Consider the following 26,092-nt stretch of genomic DNA (forward strand, 5'->3'; position numbering starts at 1 on the left):
GCTTTAGAAAAGGAAACTGTAATAAAATAAATTAAAAAAAAAACATGTAAACATTTCTTGTGGGTGTGTTTCATACTTAAATTTAGTAACAATTATTACATAACATACATTTTCTCAAAATATTAAAATATTAATTTAATAAAAATACAATTGTTTAGAACGGAGCAAAAAATGGATCACATAAGTGATGGGACACCATTAGATGCTACTACGTACTACAATAAAAATATTTTTAGGGGTTTTTATTTTTACTCAAAAGCAATTGGCAATAATTTATAAAATCGTGTGCAGTATTTCTCTCCAGTTTGTTTTGTAATTTTTGTGTTTTTTAGCTCTGTGCAGCCATGAATGCTAAACGAAAAGAAACTTTGCATGAAGTTCGGAAATTAGTTATTAATTTGCATATTGAACGTGGAAAATCTATAAGAAAAACTGCTGAAACAGTTAACTTGAGTCATTCAACAGTTTTTAAGATCATTAAACGATATAAAAAGAATCATATGATTCAGGATAAAAGAAGACCTGGCCGACCATCAAAGCTATCCAATGGAATAAAGCGAATTATCGTTCGAAATAAATTAAAAAAAAAAAAAATCCAAGAATGAGTGCTCCTAAAGTTGCTGCTGATTTATAAGCATTATATAGAGTAATTGTTAATCATGAGACTATTAAAAGAGTAATTCGATCTGCTGGATATCACGGGGGAGCAGCTGGAAAAAAATTCTTCGTAAGTGAAAAGAACAGAAAACTCAAACTGGCTTTCGCAAAATCCAACATAAATAAGAATTCTGATTACTGGAATGAAGTTATATTTGCTGATGAGAGTAAATTTAATATATTTGGTTCTGACGGTAGAATCTTGGTGTGGAGAAAACCCAGAGAAGAATTTCGTAAACAGAGCTTGGTGCCAAAAGTAAAACATGGTGGAGGAGGAGTTATGGTATGAGGACGTATGATGTTCGCTGGAGTTGGTAATCTTGTTTTTATTGACAGTATAATGGATCGGTACAAGTATATTGACATTTTAAATCAAAATTTGAAATCTTCTGCACGAAAATTGAACCTTCATAACAATTTTAAATTCTACCAGGACAATCACCCCAAGCACACTGCTTTGAACGTTAGACTCTGGCTGCTGTATAACTATCCTGAAATAATAAAAACACCACCACAATCTCCAGACTTAAATCCCATAGAGAATATTTGGCAAGAATTGGAATCAAGAATTCGCAAACATACCATTTCTTCAAAACAACAATTAAAATTGGTGCTTCAAGAAGAATGGGGTAAAATCACTCCAGAAATCACAAAAAAATTAGTGGAATCCATCCCAAGAAGATTAAATCACGTTTTAAAAGTAAAAGGAAATCCAACAAAATATTAAAACCATTTAAAAAGTAAAATTTTTGGATAAATATTTGATGGAAAAGTAAGTGTCCCATCACTTATGTGAGCCATTTTTTGCTCTGTTCTAAACAATTATATTTTTATTAAATTAATATTTTAATATTTTGAGAAAATGTATGTTATGTAATAAGTGTTACTAAATTTAAGTATGAAACACACCCACAAAAAATGTTTACATGTTTTCTTAATTTATTTTACTACAGTTTCCTTTTATAAAGCACAAGTGTCCCATCACTTTTGTGAGACACTGTATTATCCCATTTAATTCATCAGAAACTAAAAATTGGCTTTGATTAAGGTTTGTAAACTTTTCAGATTTCTATAGAATATCATTCTAAAAAGGCTTTATAAAATTTCTATATGATTTTGCAGAGCAACATTTCTGTAGAATTCAGTTCTGTGAAAGTTTTATAAAATTTCTTTAGAATTTTATAGAAAATTATTTATATAAAGGATTACGTATTAAGTTCTATAGGAATAACTATGAAACTTTTCTTTAACAAGTTAGAGAGTTTGCAACTCAAATAGAAGCTAATCAAAATTAACAATCTTCACAAATATTTAAATTGGAGTAATGGAAGAAGAACTTTCAAGAGATTCATTTATAAGTTTTAAATGCCTTGTCTTACATATTGCGCAATATTAGCAGTATATTCCATAAAAGAATCTAACATGGTTGAAAAAATTAATGAAGCTCAGTGCAACGTAGAAACAAAACCAAAAGACCTTCTACATCTACATCAAAACGTAGGTAGAATCGTCTTTCGCCATTATATCGTTTGTTTTTGACGCTGCCGAATTTCATTATGCAAAAGTGATACTAATTTATTCTAACAAAATTACTTATATTATTATACAAAATTATAGATATTGTATATTATTGTACAAAATATACAATATCTATAATTTTGTACACATTGAACATAAGTTTACTGTATTTAATCTTACTTTTTCCCTTCGAAGGTTCATACACCAAAAATTTAGGAAAAATGTTATTAAATGATACTTACCCATGTCTTCTTTATTTTTCAGAACGGGAACAAAATTTGAATTATTATTTAAACCTTCCTTATTTAAATTTATCAAAATGTTCTAACGTTAAGATTTAAAAAATATAGAGCATCCAAATCCGCTTAAAATGTTGTAATACTGCGAGAAAAGGTACATTTGTTCAATACATTTCGAATTTGCAGTTTGCAGTATTTATATTAGTTCCGCAGTTTGAAGAGGAGACAGACATCAAATGACAAGCAAGACGGAAATAAAACTTCTGCGAAAATACATTAATCATAATTCCATCACACTTTAAATTTTTTTTATCTCTGTTGGGATCTTATCGTACCAGATGCTCCGGAAATGAAAGTAATGATTGCGAAACATTTAAAAAGCGATTTTAATAATCCGAAACATTCGTGAAATAAAAATCTTATAAATTTTTGAAGTTTTAAGTTCTCTTTAACACAAAATTTCACTATCTTTAATAGTTAATGATTATATAATCTCCGATTGCGCGCATTCGCTAAGAAAAATGTCTGCTTCAATATTTCGGAAATTGTCTGTTTATATTCCTTGCAGAAACATAGCGATAACATTTGAGCTCACTTCTATGGTAGGTGTGGCTGATATCGGAAAAACACCCACATCACATTAATATAATGGTTTACATCCTTTTCTCTTTCAAATTCAGCAAATTCGCATAGGCCTTGAGTTAAGATACAATTACTTAAAATCGTTGTTTAGACAGGAAAGTGGTTAATGACTCTGACAGCCGTACCGAAGGGCCTAACTTCGAATCTTGCTGAAGGCATAGATATAAATTGTCTGTCTTTTCATAGAAGGCAACAGTGGCCGCCTATTAGGTGCCTCTATAATAAATAAAATGACCACAGCTCCTGGCTTAAGAATGGCCAAAGCTTAAAATGGCTAGTGCCCGCAATGAAAAATAAAATAAAATAAAATAAAAAAATCTGAAATGTTTCAGATTTTAAATTACGTCCAAAGGGGCGTTTTTTAACATTTTGTGTGTTACCTTTCTTTATTAAATATCATGTTCCTCGCACTTAAACCATAAGATCCAGTGCAACAGCAATATCGCAAAATAGTTTTAAAACGAGCATATCTTTAGAATTTCCGATACAGAGACTCACGCGCTGGAGATAAAAATGTTTTTTCTGCACAAGGTTGTCATTGCTCGCTTTGAAATCCTTGAGTTTGTTAATCAAAAATTCGTCAAAGTTTTAAAAAATAGGAAATCGATCATAAAACAAATTTCAAATTTCAAATTTGGTCTTCCACATGCTCATATTCGTTGGAGGATTACGTTATTCAAAATTCGATGACTCTATGTACCGTTGTTTTATCACAATACGAGAAATATACATACATTTATGCAGATTTTTCATTATTTAATTTCTTCAAATATAATGCAGGACTCTAACATTTTGTGGCAACAGTTTGAAAAGTGAACCGACATTTATGAGTCCGACGCAAAATGCCAAAACGAAACTAATAGTCCTTCGGGATTCAAATCCCTTTGGACTAATAAATAAATAAATAAAGTAAAAAATAAAATTAAAAAAAAAAATCTGAAATGTTTCAGATTTTAAATTACGTCCAAAGGGGCGTTTTTTAACATTTTGTGTGTTACCTTTCTTTATTAAATATCATGTTCCTCGCACTTAAACCATAAGATCCAGTGCAACAGCAATATCGCAAAATAGTTTTAAAACGAGTATATCTTTAGAATTTCCGATACAGAGACTCACGCGCTGGAGATAAAAATGTTTTTTCTGCACAACGTTGCCATTGCTCGCTTTGAAATCCTTGAGTTTGTTAATCAAAAATTCGTCAAAGTTTTAAAAAATAGGAAATCGATCATAAAACAAATTTCAAATTTCAAATTTGGTCTTCCACATGCTCATATTCGTTGGAGGATTACGTTATTCAAAATTCGATGACTCTATGTACCGTTGTTTTATCACAATACGAGAAATATACATACATTTATGCAGATTTTTCATTATTTAATTTCTTCAAATATAATGCAGGACTCTAACATTTTGTGGCAACAGTTTGAAAAGTGAACCGACATTTATGAGTCCGACGCAAAATGCCAAAACGAAACTAATAGTCCTTCGGGATTCAAATCCCTTTGGACTAATAAATAAATAAATAAAGTAAAAAATAAAATTAAAAAAAAAAAATCTGAAATGTTTCAGATTTTAAATTACGTCCAAAGGGGCGTTTTTTAACATTTTGTGTGTTACCTTTCTTTATTAAATATCATGTTCCTCGCACTTAAACCATAAGATCCAGTGCAACAGCAATATCGCAAAATAGTTTTAAAACGAGTATATCTTTAGAATTTCCGATACAGAGACTCACGCGCTGGAGATAAAAATGTTTTTTCTGCACAACGTTGCCATTGCTCGCTTTGAAATCCTTGAGTTTGTTAATCAAAAATTCGTCAAAGTTTTAAAAAATAGGAAATCGATCATAAAACAAATTTCAAATTTCAAATTTGGTCTTCCACATGCTCATATTCGTTGGAGGATTACGTTATTCAAAATTCGATGACTCTATGTACCGTTGTTTTATCACAATACGAGAAATATACATACATTTATGCAGATTTTTCATTATTTAATTTCTTCAAATATAATGCAGGACTCTAACATTTTGTGGCAACAGTTTGAAAAGTGAACCGACATTTATGAGTCCGACGCAAAATGCCAAAACGAAACTAATAGTCCTTCGGGATTTAAATCCCTTTGGACTAATAAATAAAATAAAATAAAATAAAATAAAAATTGAAAACTTTCAGTTTCCTCGTATTACGCCCAAAAAAACTTTTTTTCCTCCCTCATTTAAGCACACATACACGTTTCGAAAGCAGTTGGGCTAAAACTATTTAAAAACAGCATATCTTCAGAATTTCCGATAGACAGTCTCGCGCACTTGAGATAAAAATGTTTTATTCTGTACACTGTTGTGACTTCCCGCTTTGAAATTGTTGCGTTTTTTAATCAAAAATTCGTTAAAGTTTTACAAAATAGGAAATAAACACTAAAACAGGTTCGAAATTCGTTCTTCCAAGTGCCCGTATTCGCGCGGAGGACTGCATTATTCAAAATTCGATGGCTTCTAGCTACCATTGTTTTTTTAACAGTGCGAGAAACACACGTACATTCATGCAGATTCTTCATTATATAATTTCGTTAAATATTATACGGGGCGGTAATATTTGTGGCAACAATCCGAAAAGTGATTCAAGGCTTTTAGTGATTCGACGCGTTTCGAGACTAATAGAGCTTCTGGGTTAACGGACTTTTGGGCTAAAAAAAAAAAAAAAAAAAAAAAAAATAATAATAATAATAATTTAAATCAGGGGTGTATTAGTCTTAGAATCGCTCGATTCCGTTTCAGGTACCTGATAGTTCTTGCAGGTATTTAAAACGATACTCTGGAGCACTCAAAACACAGTATTAAAAACAAAGCTATCAACTTTGTCGTCACTAACAATTTTAAAGAATAACTTCGTCATTTAGTAAGACATAGAATCACAATAATAATGTTCCTTGCCAAATAAAATACAAATTGTTTCATACACCAGTTAGTTATTTCATTTAAATTACCCATTGTAAATTAAGAACTTTGCGAAAATTTGGGTAGAAAAGACAAACTCTAAAGTGGAAGAAAAATAAATTTATTTAAAAATATTTCTAGTTTAAAAAATTAAAGCAAAGGACCTTTATCAATAATTTTGAATTGCGTAATTTTATATTCAGCTGAGAATAAACATGCAAAAATATAAAAAAAAAAATCCAATGCGCTTTTGAATAATTCGCTTTTCTTTAAAAAATTATTTAACTATGTAATTTCATATACACACTTATGCAATTGTTAAAAATTATGTATCAAAAACTCAGAAAAAGTATGCTATTATATAATAATAGCAATAATACTCACCCATATCTTCTTTACTATTCAAAATACAAACAAAATTTAAATTATTTTTTAGATTTCGTTTGTTTAATGCAAAAGATCCTAAAGGTTTGTGAAAGTCTTAGATATACACTTTGTCGCTTTAAAACCGCCTTTATATATTAAAATATTGCAAGAAAAGCTAAATATTATCATTATGATAATGTGAAAGATAATTATGGAATGACGTTGAGGAAGTGATCAAATAATGTTTTGTTCAAGTATTACCTTTTGCTTTAGTTTTTTATTTCATTCCCAAGGACTTCAGTCTCTTCGAACATGTTCACTTCTGGCGCGAAAAAACAATAAGTTGTAATCATTTACGTAATGCAAGGTCAGTCACTCACTCACTGAGCATCTGAATGAGGACCGGTTGTGACGTCAGCAATCAGGGATTCAATATGATATCAGAATTGATTATTATTCTTCTGTTACAGAATTGTTATTGGTTAGTTCGACTGATATGTGTTTGGTTACGTGTTAACCCGAAAACGTCAGAAAAGAAACCTCGCATCGTGAAATATTTTGGTTGTAATCAACATATCTTTTGTTTCTGTCAAGTGTACTGTTGATACAAAACTGTGATCAGTTTAAAGAATAATATTATTATTAGTTTTAAGTAATTAAAACAATTAACTTTCAATTTCTCTGATTTTAAGTTTTGAGTTTTAAGAACAAAGATTTCTTAAAAAATTACAAATGTGTTTGACACGCGGACATGCAAGAAAACTGTGCAAGATATTGGTTTCATAAAATGCTTCTTTTGTGTCCTTGTGAAATTTTGCATATGAGACCGCTATAACATCTAGTTGTGCACCTCCCTTTTTCGTTGCAATCGGCCACACCAAACATATATATGTATATAGAGAGAAAGAATAAACTTAAAGCATCCAAATTAGTTAGTAAATTGGAATAAAAGCAGCGCAGTTTCTCTATAATATAATAATTGCAACCGTGTATATAAGAAGTTTAACACAGTATTAAAACTAATCCAATTAAAGAGAGAATTCTTAGTAGAACAATCTCGAAAAAATATATATATATATTTCGAGCCGCCCTTATTTTTAGGCTTTAAATACTGACCAAATATATCCCCCCCCCCCGTTTTAAAAAACGTTGCTTATAGTGCGCAGGGTTTCCCCTTGATGTATATGATTGTAATTGGACTCGTCTTTTTTAGGGTTTTTGCATTTTGTGTTTTCAGATTTTTGCCTAACACATTTTTTGCGATTTTTAATTTCTGTTTTTTATTTTGGGTTTCTACTTTTGTCTTTTATTTTTGTAGTTCTGGGGTTGCGAATGCATGTAGGGAAAAGGTTTGGACATTTGAGAGCCACTTAAATGTTGTTTCAAATTGAAAATTTGATTCGAGAGTAGCGGTTTAAAGTCTCAGATAATTCAGAGGAACGAAACATGTATTCGGAACTCATTAATCAACTTGGTTTAAGGCTTCAAAACACTTTTCCCTTGACAAGTTCTATTTGAAGCGTTAAACAGAAAAGATTAATTAGTTATTTTTGTATATTGCATTTTGTATTATTTTAAATATTGCATACGTATTTTAAGTTTAATTTTACTTGTACTCCTTTTGGATCATGGTGAGAAAAAATCGGTTAGGGTCTTCACAGGGAAGAAATTCTAAGCTATTATTTAAGCTTCGACATTCCTTTACTTTTAATAATTATATAAGCTTAGTGTTTTTACTCTTATATGTTGTCAAATTGTGCATTTTTTGCTTTAAAAGTGATTGAATATTGCAATTCTTAGATTCCGGTTAAGGTTTTTATACCTTTAGTTAATCTGCATGCAATTGTTGTAGAATTATCATCAATTTTAAAACTTAACAGAGCTAATGAGGTTGCCATTTGTTTACATTTGAAACTCTTAGCAGAGTAGTGAATTAAGGCAGTTGGTGCACCAACTTCAACGTCTTTCGCCGAGTGGGACCAAAAGTTATCTTTCAATTTTGTGTGCTGAAAATTTTGGCTGCCTGCCCGCTGGCCGAATTGCTTGTTTTTGCCTAGAAACACTAATTTTAATTGTAAAAATTCTTTTTTCAACTGATTTAAATTGTATTTTGTGTTTTGGGTTATTCTGGATTTATAACATGCTCACTATAAATAATTTAACATATATTCAAACAGTTATATGTACTGTACTGCCTAACCGGTATAGTGGTTAGCGTCGCTGACTGCCGTGCCAAAGGGCCTGGGTTCGAACCCCGCAGAGGGCACGTTGGAATTTTGTGCACCTCCCTTTTTCGTTGCAATCGACTGCACAAACATATCTATATCTATATATACAGATAGATATATATGTTTTATTATGTGCTGGTAAATTATGTATTTTTTTGCTTTAAAAATGGTTGAATTATGTTGTTCATATGCTCCAGTTAAAGTTTTTAATGCCGTTAGTTAATCTGCATGCAATAGTTGTTGAATTATCAACAATTTAAAAATTTGAGTGCTGTTAGGCCTAACGAGTCCACTATTTGTTTACATTTGAAACTCTTAGTAGAACAGTGAATTAAGTCAGTTGGTGCACCAACTGAATTCCGAATAGGACTAAAATTTTTTTTTAATTTACACAAACTGTTCTCCCGTTAGCCGAGTTGCTTTGTTTTGCGTAGAAACTGGAATTTTAACTGCAAAATGTTTTCAGCTCTTTTTAACTATATTCGGTATTTTAGGTTTCTTTGCATTTTAGAGTGATTAAAGAAGATGTTTTGAGTTTTATGTATTGCCGCGAAGTGAGAACTGAATTGATTGAATGAGAAATAATCTCTGTTGAAATTCGTGGAAATATGTTTAAATGAAGTGCAGCAAAAAATGTGTATAATTTAATAGGCCGTACAAGTCACGTGCTGTCCAGATCAGGCAATTTATATTTGTACTTTTCATTCTGTTTAAAAGCTTGATATTTATTACACCCTCGAAAACACTCTTTCAGAGGTAGTCGTGAATGGAGGGTGAAAATAGTGAAGCTAGATTTTAATTTCTAACAGAAACCATAAATTATATTTTGAAAATATTTATTATAGGCTTTTTTTATTTCCCATACTTTCAAGATATCTTCTAGATTCATAATTATTTGCCGAATTTTTCTGGCGTGATCAGAAATTTTCCTACGTCAAAAGAATAAACTTCATTTATCAACAGAACGATCTAACAGTGATGCAACATATCATCGTTTAGGTGGTGTTGGATAAACAGTAATGCTAAGTGATAGTATGCAAACTTTCCACAAAATGCAAATGTTGATCACGTGACAAAACATATGACGTAAAGAAATAACGTAGGATGTAAAGTAATGTGTATGACGTAAGCACGTGACGTATGCACATTGAACTTTATGAACTGCTGACAACAGCCACTGCCTTATCTTTCGAAGGGATTGCAAGAGCACTCAAACAGTCGGTGAAACACGTATCAGATCGACGATTACTTGTGTTCTATATATCATTAGTTTCCTATTATGTACAACAGCAGATCCTTGCACATCTTATGAAACTCAAGCCTTAACAGAGAAGGTGTAGAAATAATAAAACGTTTAGTTTTGGCTTTCTCTAATTTAAATACTCACTTATAATCGAGGAAGGATCTGGAATAAAAAAAAAAAAATTCCATCCGGAATAAGATAATTTTTATTTTTAGTTAGCCTCTCAAACAATCTTGCTATATTTATCATAATATTGTAACGTATTTTGCAGTTTTTATCGAAATAACAGATGAGTTTCTTAGTAAAACATAAATTTTATTCTCAATTTATGAAGATAGATAATTTAAATACAATTCTAGACTTTACAGCTTCACACTCCAGATTACTATTACGGTTTCTTTCTCTATATTTTTTTCAAACATAAAACGTACATAAACTGGTAAAACTTTCAGAATAACAATTTTAAACATTTTCTGACGTTGCCCAGCAACGGTTACACGATACAAATATGGCGTTGCCACTCTATCAAAGATAATAAATATAATGATTTAATCAATAATAAAATATTACAATATTTAAACATAATGTGCTAAATAAGTATTCTATTTGCATATGAGAAAAAAAATTTTTTTTTCTTCTTTTTTGGTTTTTCATTAACTAAAATGGAATATTTATTCAGAAGTTAAAATTTTCATCAAATAAAAAAAGTAAAGAAAAGAGGGGAAAAAAAAAAAATCTGAAAGCTTTTAGATTTTATATCCGCCTAAACGAGCCGTTTTCTAACGTTGTCTGTGTTATCTTTATTTATTAAATAGCATGTTCTTCGCACTTAAACCATAAAATTTCATTCAACAGCAATATTGCAAAATAATTTTAAAAAATCTGATGTGTACACCACATGACTTCCTTGTACGAAATATTAAATTATACGCATTTTTTCTTGCATTTCATTTAAACTTATTGAATTAAATATACTTCGCCGACAGCGCATAAACCACAATAGAATAAATGCATTCTTTAAAATTCACTCTATTTGTTTACCATAGCGACACTCTGGCGCTAGGTTCACTTAACAGTATTATATTTCGTTCATATTATAACTCAGAATCCACAAAATTTATATCATTTAAAGAATTATCTAATCGTTGCCACATGTTCTATTCAAATACTATAATAAAGCTAAAACGGTGTTTAAAAGAAATTAAGCAAACAAAACAAAAAAGAAACAGTTTTTCACAGACGTTTGAGTACTTCTCATTCAATTAATTCAGTTCTCACCTCGCGACAAGGCAAAAATACATAAAAAGTCAACATATCTGTATTAAAAATTACGAAGTAAATCTTAAACACTTATTTCCTCGAAAAAATTCCAGAAAGGATTAAGCATGATTTAATTCGCAATAATAAATGAATGCGTTATCTTTGTTGTTGCAAAGCTAAGTTTCTCTAGATTGGCAACAAATCCACTAGTCTGCTGTTTCAAATGTAAACAATCAATGGCCGCCATCAAAGAAAATGCTTAGCGGCACTTAAACAACTTTAAAATTGTTGATAATTCTAAAAATATTACATACAGATTTACTAAAGGCATAAAAACCTTAACCGGAAGATAAAAACAACATAATTCAATCACTTTTAAAGCAAAAAATGTACAATTTACAAACATATACGAGTAAAGAAACTGAGATCACTGAGCCGGGTAACAGAGTGGATATATATATATAAATATATTTATATACGTTTGGTGCGGCCGATTGCAACCAAAATTCGAGGTGCACATCTACATGTTATTAACTTTTTATGGGCTAACTTTAGACATCTCATCAATTTAATACATGGTTATTTACACCAATCATATTAAAAAGCAGAGAAAAAATATTTTAGGTTTTATTTCCGCCCTTAATATTTCTTATTATTTATTTTACAATACTTCCTTTAATTCGTACAAGGAAGTAAAAAGTAGAAAATCTTATTCATTGCTTCTAAATCTGTTGTTTGTCAATAAATAACAGACAAATTAAATTTGCCAAATGATAGCACACTAAAAAGTGGAAGATAAAAATATTGTGTTTCGGGCAATGGCAACACAATTTCTTGAAATCGCTGTGTTTTTTGTCGAAACATAAATATGTCCCACTTTGCGGAATGGCATAATCCTCAAATTATTTATTCAAAATGTTCTTAAATTTGCTCAAAATATGAAATAAATGAAAAACGAATTCCAAATTCGGGTTTTCGAGGTGCACATGTTCGGGTGATGGACTATGTGTGTTCAAAATTTATTCTGCTATATTCTAATATCTTCAATCTAATCTAACTATATTCAAATATAAATAATAATAAATCATAATAATAATATCTAATAATATCTAACAATCATAAAATAAATAATATCTAATCTAAACTATATTCAAATATCTTCTGCCGTTTTTTCTTAATCCGAGGAACATACATACACACAGAGACAGAGTTATTATTATTTAATTACAAGGATATATGAAAAGTGTCTTTAATGAAATACATTCAAAATCTTGATGTTTTAAACGTGCGAACGAATGCGTTCAGTTTCGCTTTTACGCGAAGCTACCTTTAACCCTTTCAGCTCCAGACTCTGAGATCTTTCAGATGATTCCTAAAGATGAATGAGTCTTAAGAACTTTAAGATAACATTGTTTCCTTTATCTTCAGCTGCTAGTCTTTCGACAAAGCAGTTATTGTTTGAATCAGTTGCAACAAAAATATTTTTGTGGAAGTGTTATATTAATTGTATTGAACAAAAAGTGATAATGGTATTAATTTTTACATGCTCTAGTAAGGATTTAAATTATTAGTGATATAGTGGCTGGATTTGTAGCGATCCACTAAAACTAAAACGTTTTGATGATTCTCTGGAACTCGTTATTGGAATATTGAATTATGTAAAACATTACGGCATTTGAAAGATATTTGCAATTCTCTTACATTTTCTTCACATCAAAATTCCATGTCATCAAAATTCATTAATGTCGTTAATTAATTAATTTGAGTTTACTTTAATACATTTGTTTGTTATATATCTTTTATTGCGATTTTTCAATGTTTTACATCTTTTGATACAAATTAATTTTATCAGATAATTATCATAAAGTCTTGTTGGATATTAGTCTCGAAACGGCATTTTGCTCTGAATCACTGTAAATGGCGTATCACTTTGCATATCGTGAACCGCAAAGCCTGTATTATATTTAAAGAAATTAAATATTGAAGAATTATCCTGAATGTATGCATGTTTCTCACACTGTGAAAAAACGACGATATCTAGAGCCATCCAGTTTGAATAACGTTAATTATCTACCCGGTCATGAACACCCTGCAAGTTCGAATTTGTTTTATTATCTATTTCATATTTTGTAAAACTTTAACGAATTTTTGATTACTAAACTCATCGATTTCAAAGTGAGCAGGGACAACACTGTACGCAATAAAACATTTTTATCTCCAGCGCGCGAGGCTGTCTATTGGAAATTCTAAAGATATGCTGTTTTTAAATATTTTGCGTTTTTGCCGCTGAATTAAGTTTTATGTGTCTAAGCGCCAAGAACGTGATGTTTAATAAGTAAAGTAAAAACACAAAACGTCAATAATAAAAAAACAAAAACAAAAAAAAAGTTTTATAAAGCCGTTTTAGTGGGAAAACTGAACATTGATATGTTGAACTGAAAAAAGAGCACACAAAAGGGGGGGGCGGAAATTTATGCCGACACTTAACGCTACATCTGGAATTCTAAACATATACTGCAGGCTACTTTTAAAATTTTTGTAATTATGCTGTTGAATTGTATATGGTATAAGTGCAAAGAAAGTGATTCTTAATAATAAAGCTAAAAAGACTAAAAAAAGTTTTCGTTGGAGTGAATGTAACAGCAGCCTGGTAGATTGCGAGCTCAGCAAGAGCGTTAAAAGCCTTAATAAACCCTTCTGGCAACCGTTCAACTCTGAAACCTTTCATATTATTTTAATTTGTTTTTACTTCCTTGTACGAAGTAAAAAGGAAGTATTGTAATCGCGAAAAGTTTCAGGCAGCATATTTCAACGAAAATATCCATTTTAACCGCTATCGAATGCAATTTAACGATGTCTTTGCGTCATATCTGTACGTAAGGACAGAATAAAATACTCTTTTCCTTCAAACAAAATTATTAAACTGCTTTAAAATTAATTCTGAAAAGAATTTTTCGTGGCATCTGTACGTACGTATCTCGCATAACTCAAAAACGAGTAGCCTCAGAACGTTGAAATTTTGTATATAGGACTGCTATAACCTGTAGATGTGCACTCGTATTTCGGTTGCGATCGGCCGCACCAAACGTATATAAATATATTTATATATATATCCACTCTGTTACCCGGCTCAGTGATCTCAGTTTCTTTACTTTTATATGTTTGTAAATTGTACATTTTTTGCTTTAAAAATGATTGAATTATTTGTTTTTATCCTCCAATCAAGGTTTTTATGCCTTTAGTAAATCTGTGTGCAATAATTTTAGAATTATCAACAATTTTAAAGTTTTTTTAAGTGCCGCTAAGCCTTTATTTTTACGGCGGCCATTGATTGTTTACATTTGAAACAGCAGACTAGTGGATTTGTTGCCAATCTAGAGAAACTTAGCTTCGCAACAACAAAGATAATGCCTTCATTTATTATTGCCAATTAAATCATGCTTAATCCTTTCTGGAATTTTTTCGAGGAAATAAGTGTTTAAGATTTACTTCGTAATTTTTAATATAGATATTTTGAGTTTTTATGTATTTTTGTCTTCTCGCGAAGTGAGAACTGAATTAATTGAATGAGAAATACTCAATCGTCTGTGAAAAACTGTTTCTTTTTTCTTTTGTTTGCTTAATTTTTTTTATACATCATTTTAGCTTTATTATAATATTTGAATAGGACATGTGGCGACGATTTATCTAATCGTCGCCACATGTCCTATTCTGTTCTTTAAATGATATGAATTTTGTGCATTATGAGTTATAATATGAACGAAATATAATACTGTTAATTGAATGTAGCGCCAGAGTGTCGCTATGGTAAACAAATAGAGTGAATTTTAAAGAATGCATTTATTCTATTGTGGTTTATGCGCTGTCGGCGAAGTAGATTTAATTCAATCCAATAAGTTTAAATGAAATGCAAGAAAAAATGCATATAATTTAATATTCCGTACAAGGAAGTCATGTGATGTACACATCAGATTTTTTAAAACGTAAAACTAATAAAATATTGTTTCTTTTAAAATTTTTTGACATTATAAATATCGTATTTCTACTACAGACAGAAAGTGGTTAGTGATTCAGACTGCTGTACCTAAGGGCCCGGGTCGAGTCCCGCAGAAGGTAAAATGCCCATCACTTCACATGCGACAACAGTGGCCCACCTGTTAGGTGTCTATGCAATAAAGAGACCACCACTTTATTCCTTAGTAGAGGCCATCGCCTATAAACGGCTAGAAATCGCTATCGGGGGAGGGGACTCATATTTTTGAAAATTCTGATAAATAAAATGGTTTTTATTCTCGAGATTTTTTTAGGACCGTAATAATCTTTTAAGTAGCCTTTTAAATATTTTTATTAAATTTATCGAAAAATTTCTCAAATTATTATCTGTATATTTTTTATGAACTTTTTACATATATCAGAAGTTTTCAGAGGAAAAGTTGTATTTTTATCTTGAGTAAATGAACGACTGAAAAATAAATTATTTAAAATAGAAATCAGAATTTTAATAAAGACAAAAAGTATCTTTGGTTATAGAAACCATTTAATTGAAGTTGTGTTGAAGTAGCTTGGAATGACCACGTTATAGTTGCATTTGGTATAGATTCAGCAATGCAAGTCAAATTTGCAGAATTTCCATTCCATGCTTCTACAGATGTACAAGGAGCCGAACTCATTCATAACTGGCGAAAATTCGATTGTCAGATGGCTAATTCGTTCAACATGTACCCCTTTGTTTTCAGCTGCACAATAATATAAACCATCATTAGATCGAACAGTTCTTTGAATTTCTGAAGTTAACACAGTTTCATCTGCAGTATCACTTTTGGTCAGAATCCACTCTGTCATGCTCATTATCAAATGACTTATCTTGCCCTTCTTTTCTGATAGTTAGTTCAGGCAGTGGATCTCCAACAGCATTCCAATAGCATTCCAATTTAGCTTCTTTATTCTCGGCTAAAGTCCAAGGATTTTTCAATGTTTCATCTTACCATTGCAACTTCATAAACGATTTCCTGTTTTCAGAGTGTATCTCACACGTCACTTCTTGAACAGTGTTATCTCACATGTCATCCATGGTCTCAATTTTATATTTTCAGGCAATGCTTGGTATGCGATGCTACGTATCAACATATCACTCATTTTTTAGACACGGCTCAAGTTATCGGTACCTCGTCATGATAGCCAGCATTAATTTTCATAGTAACCACTCTTAACGTTGCAGTTTCAGCTTCCCCAATTGCAGAAATAATTTTAATTTTTCCCTCTCCGTCGTCCGGAAACAAGTCACTCCGAATCAGATATTTGAGCACCGGTGTCGACTACTACTTGAAAGGTTATCTTTCCACACTTTATTTCTACCCTGTTTAATTTATCAAATTCGATAACATTCGTTTCGGCCAAAGGTGACATTGTAACAGTAATACGGGCAGAAAGTAACTCAACATCATTTTCTTTAATCGTTGTTGTTGTTTTTATTAATCCACCTGGTGACTTTTCTACCTTAGATTTGGTATATTGTTTCGTATGGGACGGACAGCCTCTCGCAAAGTGCGTTTCTTCACCACAGACAAAGCATTTAGGCTTTGAAATGAATTTCGGTTTTGTATTATATGGAATTTCCTTTCAAATTTGTGATTTTTGTGAATTATATGTATTGTCATTCGATACGAAGGGTGTGGACTCCGCTGTTTAAAATTTGAAGGATCAACTGTTTTCGACTGATTCCACAGACTTCCTGTTCTGAAGGTTCACTAGCACAGTTTCCATGTCGGACATTCTTTTTTAATTTACTACAAGAAGCATATCTCCTACCATTCTCTCTCATATTCATATAACCGATCGGTTAAATCAAATGGAACTACGATTTTAGCCCAATTGTCTATAAAATGACGTTTTACTTCATTCGATACTCTATCTTTTTATTTGATTCGATATCATAAGATTCTTTAATTTTTCAAAGGTCGTAACTTTTAAATCTGTATTCCATTCTTCGAAATAACTCTCTATTTCAAATGAAAAATCCTTCCACGTTTTATCATGCGATTTCTGATGCGGAAAACATTTTTCAAGACTTAAGTTGGCTCATATACCTTAAATCCCTTATGATCTTCGAATATGTGACTGTTGCAAGAATTGGGATATTGTATTTCTTTTAAAAGCAATTACTTCCACCTTTTTAAAGCTGACTATATAATATAGCTGCTTTGGAAGCTAATAACCAGAAAGTTTGTGTTGCCACAAATATTTTTTATAATTTAATTCGCTCTGTGAGAAGATGTTTCGTCATGTTTCCATCTTGCGTGCATGATATTTTAAAAATGGCTAATGGTAGATACTGATGGAATTCTTTATACGGTCACTGCTTTCTAACTGAACAAAAAATATGATGAATATTTTAATATTAAAGATTTTATGCACGAAAACATTACAGAATTTTTAAATAAAATACAATTTATAAACTCAATTCCAAATAAAATAAAAATTTAATATGAAATTCTTAGAATTTTTGGTTCACGATAGTTTCTAAATGTTACAAAAGCTACACATTAAATATGGAATTAAATTACTGAACAGAATGTTTTAAACTGTGCGCGCAAGGTGGAAACATGACGAAAAATGTTTGTCACAAAGCGAATTAAATTATAAAAATATTTGTGGCAACACGAAGTTTCTGATTACTATTTCAGACAGCAGCTATATTTTGTAGTCAGCTGTAAAAAGTTGGAAGTAATTCCAATTCTTGCAACAGTCCCATATTCGAAGATCTTATAGGTTTTAAGGTGTATGAGTCTCCTTAACTTAAGACTTTTAAGAAGATCTTTTTACATACTTGTAATCCTCAGCTTTATCAACAGGTTCACGTGCTATTTCATAAGGCAATAAGCTCAAGAGATGTGAAACCCAGTCTGTTTCTTTTACGTGAGCTCTACTAGCCTGCCGTTCAAATAAGGCTTATGTCTCCTTCTTTTGGATCGAATTTTTGCATTAACTTCCGAAGTTCATAACGCCATCTCATGTTCTCATCAAACTGTTCGAAATTGACCGTTGCCTCTGCACTCTTACTAGCTGTTTCAATCCGTAATTTCTCAAGTTCGAAATCCATTTTCCTTTCGTTCTTAATGGTGTTTAATAATTCCATTACAAAATTCTCTTCATTCTAATTGCTACCTATAATTATCCAAGGTATGCGTAAATTTATATATTGGTGCCTTTTGAAATTTGGCATATTTGTTATAAGCGAAAATAACGCCATATGTCCTTCACTTTGGTTTTTTAGCCCAAAGGGCGTTAGCCCAGAAGGGCTATCAATTTCATTTTGGTATTTTGCGACGGAAACTTTAAATATGCGTTTCACTTTTCAAATTGTTGCCACCAAGTATTATTGTTCCATGTTATATTTAAAGAAATTAAATAATGAGGAATCTGCATAAATGTATGCACGTTTCTTGCATTGTCATAAAACAACGGCAACTAGAGCCATCGAATTTTGAATAACGTAATACTCCACCGAATATGGGCATCTGAAAGCCCTAATTTGGAATTGGTTTTATTATCGATTTCATATTTTGTAACACTTTAACGAATTTCCATTTGACAAATTCAACAATTTCAAAGTTAGCAATGGCAACACTGTACGTTGGGGGGGGGAGGGGATTATCTCCAGCGCGCGAGACTGTGCGCGTGTATTCTAAAGATATGCTCATTTAAAATTATTTTGCGATATTGCTTATGCCTGTTAACCTCTGTTAAACTTCAGGCGTCCCCATCCTCCGTCACCTGTCACCTGTTGAACTAAATTTTATGGTTTGAGTGCGAAGAACGTGATATTTAATAAATAAAGGTAACACACAAAACGTTAAAAAAAACGCCCTTTGAGACGTAATGTAAAATCTGAAAGCTTTCAGATTTTTTTTTCTTGTGTGTGTGCAAGGTGTACGTCAGTGCAAATGTTTCGTAATCTGGAAAAAACGAAAGGACTGAGCTAAAGATTTTTCTAATTAAAAAAATTAAAGTTTAAAAATGTAAAAATCACTTTTTCATTATTACGTTTTGAATGAAGTACGAAATAAACCAAAAAAAATATTTTATTGGTCTACACACATATTATTATCTGCTTTCTATTTAATTACCAGTATTCATTCAAAATGATTAAAAAAAACAGATATTGGTATGAAAACGTGACAGTAAACTATAATGGTTTATGCAATTCCTTCTTTTAAAGCATAGTTACAAAGGACGAAAATTTCTTTTCTTTTCCGAAGAACAATTAAAAATGGAAAAAAAAAATTATCTCTTAACTATATAAATATCTTCAGACTTTAACAGACTCGGCTATGCTTTTTTCAGTTTTCTTCCCACTTTTGTTTGGATTTAGAATGAAATTGGTTATTATTTAACAAAATAAAAGTGTTTTAAACTGTCACGTATTATTATCAATAAGTGAGCATTTCTGGATTGTAAAAGAAATTTATTCACATGAGTTTTATTACCCTTTCTACATAACAAATTTCTACAATTTTTCGTTTTTCTTTCTTTTATCTGACAAGCAGGTCATGAATCACAAGAATTCTAGTCTACAAATCAAGAGGTTTATAGTTCTGTATGGCTTGTTCCAGACGTCTTAACCCTGTAAAAATTTAAAAACATTGAAAATATTAACAATACGTTCAAGAGCAAAGAAGCTATAAAAGATAAAATGTCAAATGAATTTTAAGCATAAATTAAATTCGGAGAATAATTTATAATTTATGTATTATCTAAACTTCAACTAAGTATTATTGTTATTTTAAAAATCTGTGATTCTGAAGCTTCGCGTGTTATGGAGAATTTGCATTATTTCTCTTACGTTTTAAATGTCTTGCTGTACGAACTGTTATTTCTTTCAATAAAGTATCAATTTCCTCCTATGAACGATACCGCTGTAATGCTTCTCTAATAACGATACAAAAAATACGATTCATAGGTATACAATTTTCAGTCTGATGCGATATGGAACCCTCATAAAAAATTTTAAAAGAAAAATAAACTAATTCTCTCTCATTATATCAGTAACAATGGCACGCAGTTTTTAATGATTTTCGTCTTTCTAATCAAATGGTCGTAAAGGCTGAAGTTCCATCCGATATTTCACCTATATTCAATTTTAGTCGATTAAATGTGCCAAAAAAATTGACCATAATTGATCGGAAATCAATAACGCAAACAAACAAACACACGTTCTTCTTTTTATACATAGATTCCATAAAACTTGAAAATTTTTTATTTTATCTCCAACGCGCAAGACTGTTGCCACTCGGGAAAATGAGTGCGAAAATTAGTGTTTTCCGAGTTTTTAATTAATATTTCGGATTAAAAGTCACACGAAGATGGGAACAGTCGAAATGGCTTCCCGCGAATTTTTGGAATCGGGAATAAAATCGGGAACGAATTTTTGGATATTTTTATTTCATTGTGAAACTTTTTATTAACAAACTCTACGATTTGAAAGCGAGCTGTGGCAACATTTCTCGAAATAAAGCATATTTTTATCTCCAGCGTGCGAGACTTTTGCCACTCGGAAAAATGAGGGCAAAAATTGAGAGTTTTCAGAGTTTTTAATTAATATCTCTGAGTTTAGCAATTTTTTTTAGTCCAAAGGGATTTGAATTCCGAAGGACTATTAGTTTTGTTTTGGCATTTTGCGTCGGACGGATAAATGTCGGTTCACTTTTCAAACTGTTGCCATAAAATGTTAGAGTCCTGCATTATATTTGAAGAAATTAAATAATGAAAAATCTGCGTAAATGTATGTATATTTCTCGTATTGTGATAAAACAACGGTACATAGAGTCATCGAATTTTGAATAACGTAATCCTCCAACGAATATGAGCATGTGGAAGACCAAATTTGAAATTTGTTTTATGATCGATTTCCTATTTTTTAAAACTTTGACAAATTTTTGATTTACAAACTCAAGGATTTCAAAGCGAGCAATGGCAACGTTGTGCAGAAAAAACATTTTTATCTCCAGCGCGTGAGTCTCTGTATCGGAAATTCTAAAGATAGGCTCGTTTTAAAACTATTTTGCGATATTGCTGTTGCACTGGATCTTATGGTTTAAGTGCGAGGAACATGATATTTAATAAGGAAAGGTAACACACAAAATGTTAAAAAACGCCCCTTTGGACGTAATTTAAAATCTGAAACATTTCAGTTTTTTTTTTTTTTTTTTTTTTTAAAGTTTGATGACGATAGCTTATAATAGTGACTGAGTTAATCGCGAACAAACACACAGACATTCTTCTTTATTCTTCTTTATAGATATATATATGTATAGATTACTTTTACAACTTATTTCGTATGTTTTATTAAATTGAGCTATGTATTGTCGTCTAAAATCTGGCGTGGCTTAAAGCAGATTAAACAGCTTTTTTCCCCATTAAATCTCGAGAAGAAGGTTTATATTTTATCTCAAGCTGTATACGCCTGCTTCAAAGTAGCTCCTTCGGTATCTTTATTTGTTTTTCACGAGCAGAATTTCTAGAACTATAGCTTGTCATCTTATCCAGATATTTTACGATGTCTGATAAACTGTTTGACAAAATACCGAATTTGGATGCGATATCCTCCTTCTTCAAATTTTTATCTTTTTCTTTCGAGTATCAGTATTTTTCCTTTAACCGTTAAACACTTTCATTTCGAAGTTTTTACCTATTATCAATAACAAACGAACACTGATAAGCTCAACGAACATTGATCGTTTGTTGACATTGATAAGTGTAGTCAGTATCGACACAGGGTTTACCTATGCCCTGAAATCCACTATTAACTCAAAATTCGGTTAAACGAAAGACAGTTTTAAAAATCCACTAAAGTGGAATAATCCATATGAAAATTAACAGAAAAAATTAGTCTCTATTTTTAACAAGTTTCATCAGGAGAATAAATTCTTTTGACTACGTAAATTGAATTTGATATTTCTCATACATAGTTTCGTTTTACTAATTATATAGTTAAATGCGTTACATGCAATAGTAATTTTTCCATCTTTTCGCAGCAGACAAATTCTTTTTACTTCCTTGTACAAAGTAAAAGTATAGTAATCGCGAATATTTTCGGACGTCATATTTCAACGGAAATTCACATCTTGACCCATCTCGAATCCATTTAGACGATTTTTTTGTGTGACATCTGTACGTAAGGGCAAAATAAAGGTCGATTTTTTTCCGAAACGAACTGTAAAATTGATTTAAAACGGGCTCAGAAGGCATTTTTTTCGTGATGCTTGTATCTCGCATAATTCAAAAACGCTGGCTGGCTGAGCTCTGGGTATTTATTCTTATATGTTGGAAAATTGTGCAGTTTTTGCTTTAAAGGTGATGATTGAAATATATTGTTCTTATGTTCCGGTTAAGGTTTTTATGCTTTAAGTTAACCTGCATACAATAGTTGTAGAATTATCAACAATTTAAAAGTTGCTTAGGTTCCGCTAAGCCTAACGAGGCCGCCCTTTGTTTACATTTGAAAATTTTAGTGGAACAGTGAATTAAGTTATTTGGTGCACCAAAACTTTTATCCATTTGCCCGTTGGACGAATTGCTTGTTTTTGCGCAGGAATTGTAGTTTTAATTGCAAAATTCTTTTTAACTGTATTTGGTATTTTAGGTTTCTTTGTAGTTTATAGTTTTTAATGAAGATCTTTATTTGAGTTTTTATGCATTTTTGCCTTGTCGCGAAGTGAGAACTGAACTAATTGAATGAGAAACATATCTGTAATGAAATTCGAGGAGATGAGTTTAAATGAAATGCAGCAAAAAATGTGTATAATTTAATTAGGCCGTATAAGGAAGTCATGCGGCTTCTTTTTTTAAAAAGAGAAGACTGGGGCAATCAGCGCGTTCACTACAGCACAAAAAGTTTCAAGAGTACGCGAATAAAATATGAATTAGCTTTTTAGATAATTTAATGCAACATTGTTATCCAAAGTTTTTGCTTCTCTTTAATGAATAAGCTAAGTTTAAAAGTACAAGTTGCGCCATTTCTCTTATTGCTTAACCATTGTAACGTAAATAAAAGTTTTTGAATGCGAATGCAGTTGTAGAATACCGTTAATAAGAACAGGGAAATTGTTAAAAATAGAGCTAAAAGATATTTAACGAAGAAATCTGTGTACAATGCACATGCATATAGTCGTGATTTCTGCAGTAATGTAGTGTTTAGTTTTTTTTTTTTTTTTTTTTTTTTTTTTTTTTTTTTTTTTCAGTGGCTGTGTTTCGCAATTACCAATAAGCCGATTGTCACCTGTTGTTGATTATCACTTTAAAACTTCAAACGATTTTGTGAACCTCGAATAGGGGAAAAGATTATATATATATATACATATAAAGACATAAAGTAAGAAATTTAGAATCAATTTAGACCAAAAATTGAAATTCATAAGTAATATATTTCAAATAATCCTATAAATGCAATAAAGAATTTAATAAATGTTAAAACCAAAACTTTTCAAACAAGCAATACCCCAATTAAAAAAATCAATGAAGTTTAAAGAAAAAAGAACATAATAGAAGAGCAATTCAATCAACTTCATTGCCACTTCGTCAGGAGGAGGAACACTGAAATCAATTGAAATCCCTGCTTCTACAAAAATGCTTGCTTTTCTGTGTCCAGAATTAGCCGAAGAACCATTTCAATCAAACTAGATATAGACTCTAAACTACTTCCAAGGACCGAGGACTTTTTATGGTAAAAACTATTGTTCTTGAATTATATGCATAATTTTTTGCTCGTTATATATATATATATATACAGGGTGGTCATAAAAAAAACTGCCCTGAAATGTGAATCCCGCAGTGGGCTATTCGCTCAACCAATCAAAATAAGGCCCACCAGCGGCCGAGCGGTTAAAGTCGCTGAACACTGGTAGTTCGGTTCGAGGTTCGAATCCCGCGAACGGGCTGGCTGCATGGGTGTTTTCGTGGTTTTCCCCATGTGTAACGTGTATACGAGCCAGTTTCCCTTAGAAAGTCCTCCACGAAGGCATCCCTCCTCCCCTTAGGCAGATAGCCCTAGTGTGCTTTGCCATAATTAAATACACACACACACACAACCAATCAAAATATAATACCGTTAATATTGTTATTTGAAGGTATGCGCTCGAGGTTGTGATGACTTAAAAGAACAGAGCTCTTACAGTGAAAAAAGTTCGAATTTTTCGAGTGGCAACAGCCACTTTTTTCCTGGGCGAATTGATCAGTGTATTGAAAAACCATAAAAAGGATTTGAACTACAAATGTATGACGAACATTGCTTGTAAAACATTTGCAAAGAAGATTATAACGTTGCGCGCCTCCAACTTGCACGCAACCAAGAGGTGACTGTGAAAACTTGTATAAAAGATAGAAGCTTGTGAAGGGTTTAAGTCCCTTTTTATTCAACGTAATAAATTACAATTGCGTTCTCTTGACGCTTACAGACGGTGCCAACTTGGCAGTCAAATAAAAATAATAACCTGAAAAGAAAATAAAGACAAGATTCTAACTACGAGCCTCTCTAAAATAACTAACTCACCGCGTTTTACAATACCGCTGCTAATTCAGCAGACTTGAAGCTCACTGGACCGATGACCACTACTTCCCGCCAAGCACATAGGCCGCAACGCGGGGTTCTTCAATTCTCGCTAACTACCTCCGCGCTCGCTAAGTAAGAGAATCTCTCACACCGAACTTGTTTCCTTCTATTTAAATCAGAATACCTCCGCTGATAATTTGAATCCTTGCGCGTTCTACTCAAATTTACATATTCTGGCATTGGCAGTTCCAGGGGAAAGTAAGGCTTGACAGGAAAGATAGTTTAAACTTAAAATAAATGTTAGTTAAAATAAATATAAACCCTACATTTGCCGCTGCCAGAATTTGGAAAACTTGGAAGCAGGTCCTACAAACGACCTGTTGTAAGTTTATCTAATTCTGAACTAACTGGCGAGAATCTCGTTTACACAAAAAAAAAAAAAAAAAAAATCTTATGTAACAATTATATATTAAAATTCTGTTACTCGTTACAAAGCTTTCTTCTTACAGCAACTTTTCCTGGACTTCATCAATCAATCTTGGTCTTTCCTTCCAGCATCTGGAAGGAATAAGTATCAGTATCTTTCTACATACATTATAATTTACACTTTCTTGACACAATAAATTTTTGTTTTTAACGATTCGTTTTTCTTAGTTATTGCTTACTTCACATTCATTCAATTTTTCAAGCATTAATTTAACTTTACCCTGGCTCTCCACCGTGTGTGGTATCAAACGGGAATATTCGTGTTTTAGTCTTACAACACTTCCCCTAACCACCATGATTTGTTAGAATTCAACAACCAAATAGACACACCTTACTCGACATTCTACAACTCAATGAGCTACTTTAATAGTCTTAAAAATTCAAATGTAGGTGGAGAACCCTACAAAACACATTCATTCTAACTTCCCCCTCATTCATCTTTAAACATGCAGGCTTTCGCTCTAAAGCATGACTTTATCTACAATTTACTACTTAAATTTTGACTTCATTGCTTTTAAGCATTCACTTTTAGCATCTACAATTTTATGCTTCTAGACTAAATTCTACTTTTACATAACCTTCAAGTATTTACATACATTTACAAAATTTTAATACATATGCTTTTTACAATTTACCATAAAATGAATAAGAGAAAATAAATTTTTACTTTACTCATTCTTCGCCAAGCTGGCGGCACTGAAACTAAAATTCTTATTAATACAAGAATACGAAGTTATTTTTATCTTCGGCCAAATTTTGGCTTTAACATAACAGAATTAGTCTTTCGACCAACAGAAAATGCTTGTTTTTAGCTTTTACACTTATAGAAAATAATACTTTTGCCTTAGCTAAATAAAGTAAAACAAAACTAAGTCTCAACCGAGACATATTGACTTTCGTCAAAACATAGAACTTCGTACTTATACATAACATTTCGGAACAAAAGAGAAAAAAAAAAATTATAGAAGGTTT

The 26,092-nt window shown here is 31.4% G+C and overlaps 3 protein-coding genes across 6 annotated transcripts in view; 1 reads left to right on the top strand and 2 right to left on the bottom strand.

Moving 5' to 3' along the window:
* Nucleotides 1-6,525, bottom strand: part of LOC118193281 (1-aminocyclopropane-1-carboxylate synthase-like protein 1) — a 56,577-nt gene extending 50,052 nt beyond the window's left edge. The window contains exon 1 of one of the 2 annotated variants that reach the window (XM_085816159.1): nt 6,376-6,525. In XM_085816159.1, the coding sequence (XP_085672285.1) occupies nt 6,376-6,379 (4 nt within the window). In that variant the 5' untranslated portion in view covers nt 6,380-6,525. Of the gene's footprint in view, nt 1-2,417; nt 2,856-6,375 lie in introns of those variants that run through there. The other variant, XM_085816158.1, reaches the window with a different exon arrangement.
* Nucleotides 1-26,092, top strand: part of LOC118193265 (uncharacterized) — a 226,946-nt gene that overhangs the window by 105,701 nt on the left and 95,153 nt on the right. The window lies entirely within an intron of this gene.
* Nucleotides 19,230-26,092, bottom strand: part of LOC118183504 (1-aminocyclopropane-1-carboxylate synthase-like protein 1) — a 96,625-nt gene continuing 89,762 nt past the window's right edge. For 2 of the 3 annotated variants that reach the window (XM_085816157.1, XM_035353076.2), the window contains exon 14: nt 19,230-19,711. In XM_085816157.1, the coding sequence (XP_085672283.1) occupies nt 19,659-19,711 (53 nt within the window). In that variant the 3' untranslated portion in view covers nt 19,230-19,658. The remainder of the gene's footprint in view (nt 19,712-26,092) is intronic. The other variant, XM_035353082.2, reaches the window with a different exon arrangement.

This window comes from Stegodyphus dumicola, chromosome 4 (assembly GCF_044657685.1).
Source record: "Stegodyphus dumicola isolate Sdum_Otavi_A_Nest chromosome 4, ASM4465768v1".
Taxonomy (NCBI): domain Eukaryota; kingdom Metazoa; phylum Arthropoda; class Arachnida; order Araneae; family Eresidae; genus Stegodyphus; species Stegodyphus dumicola.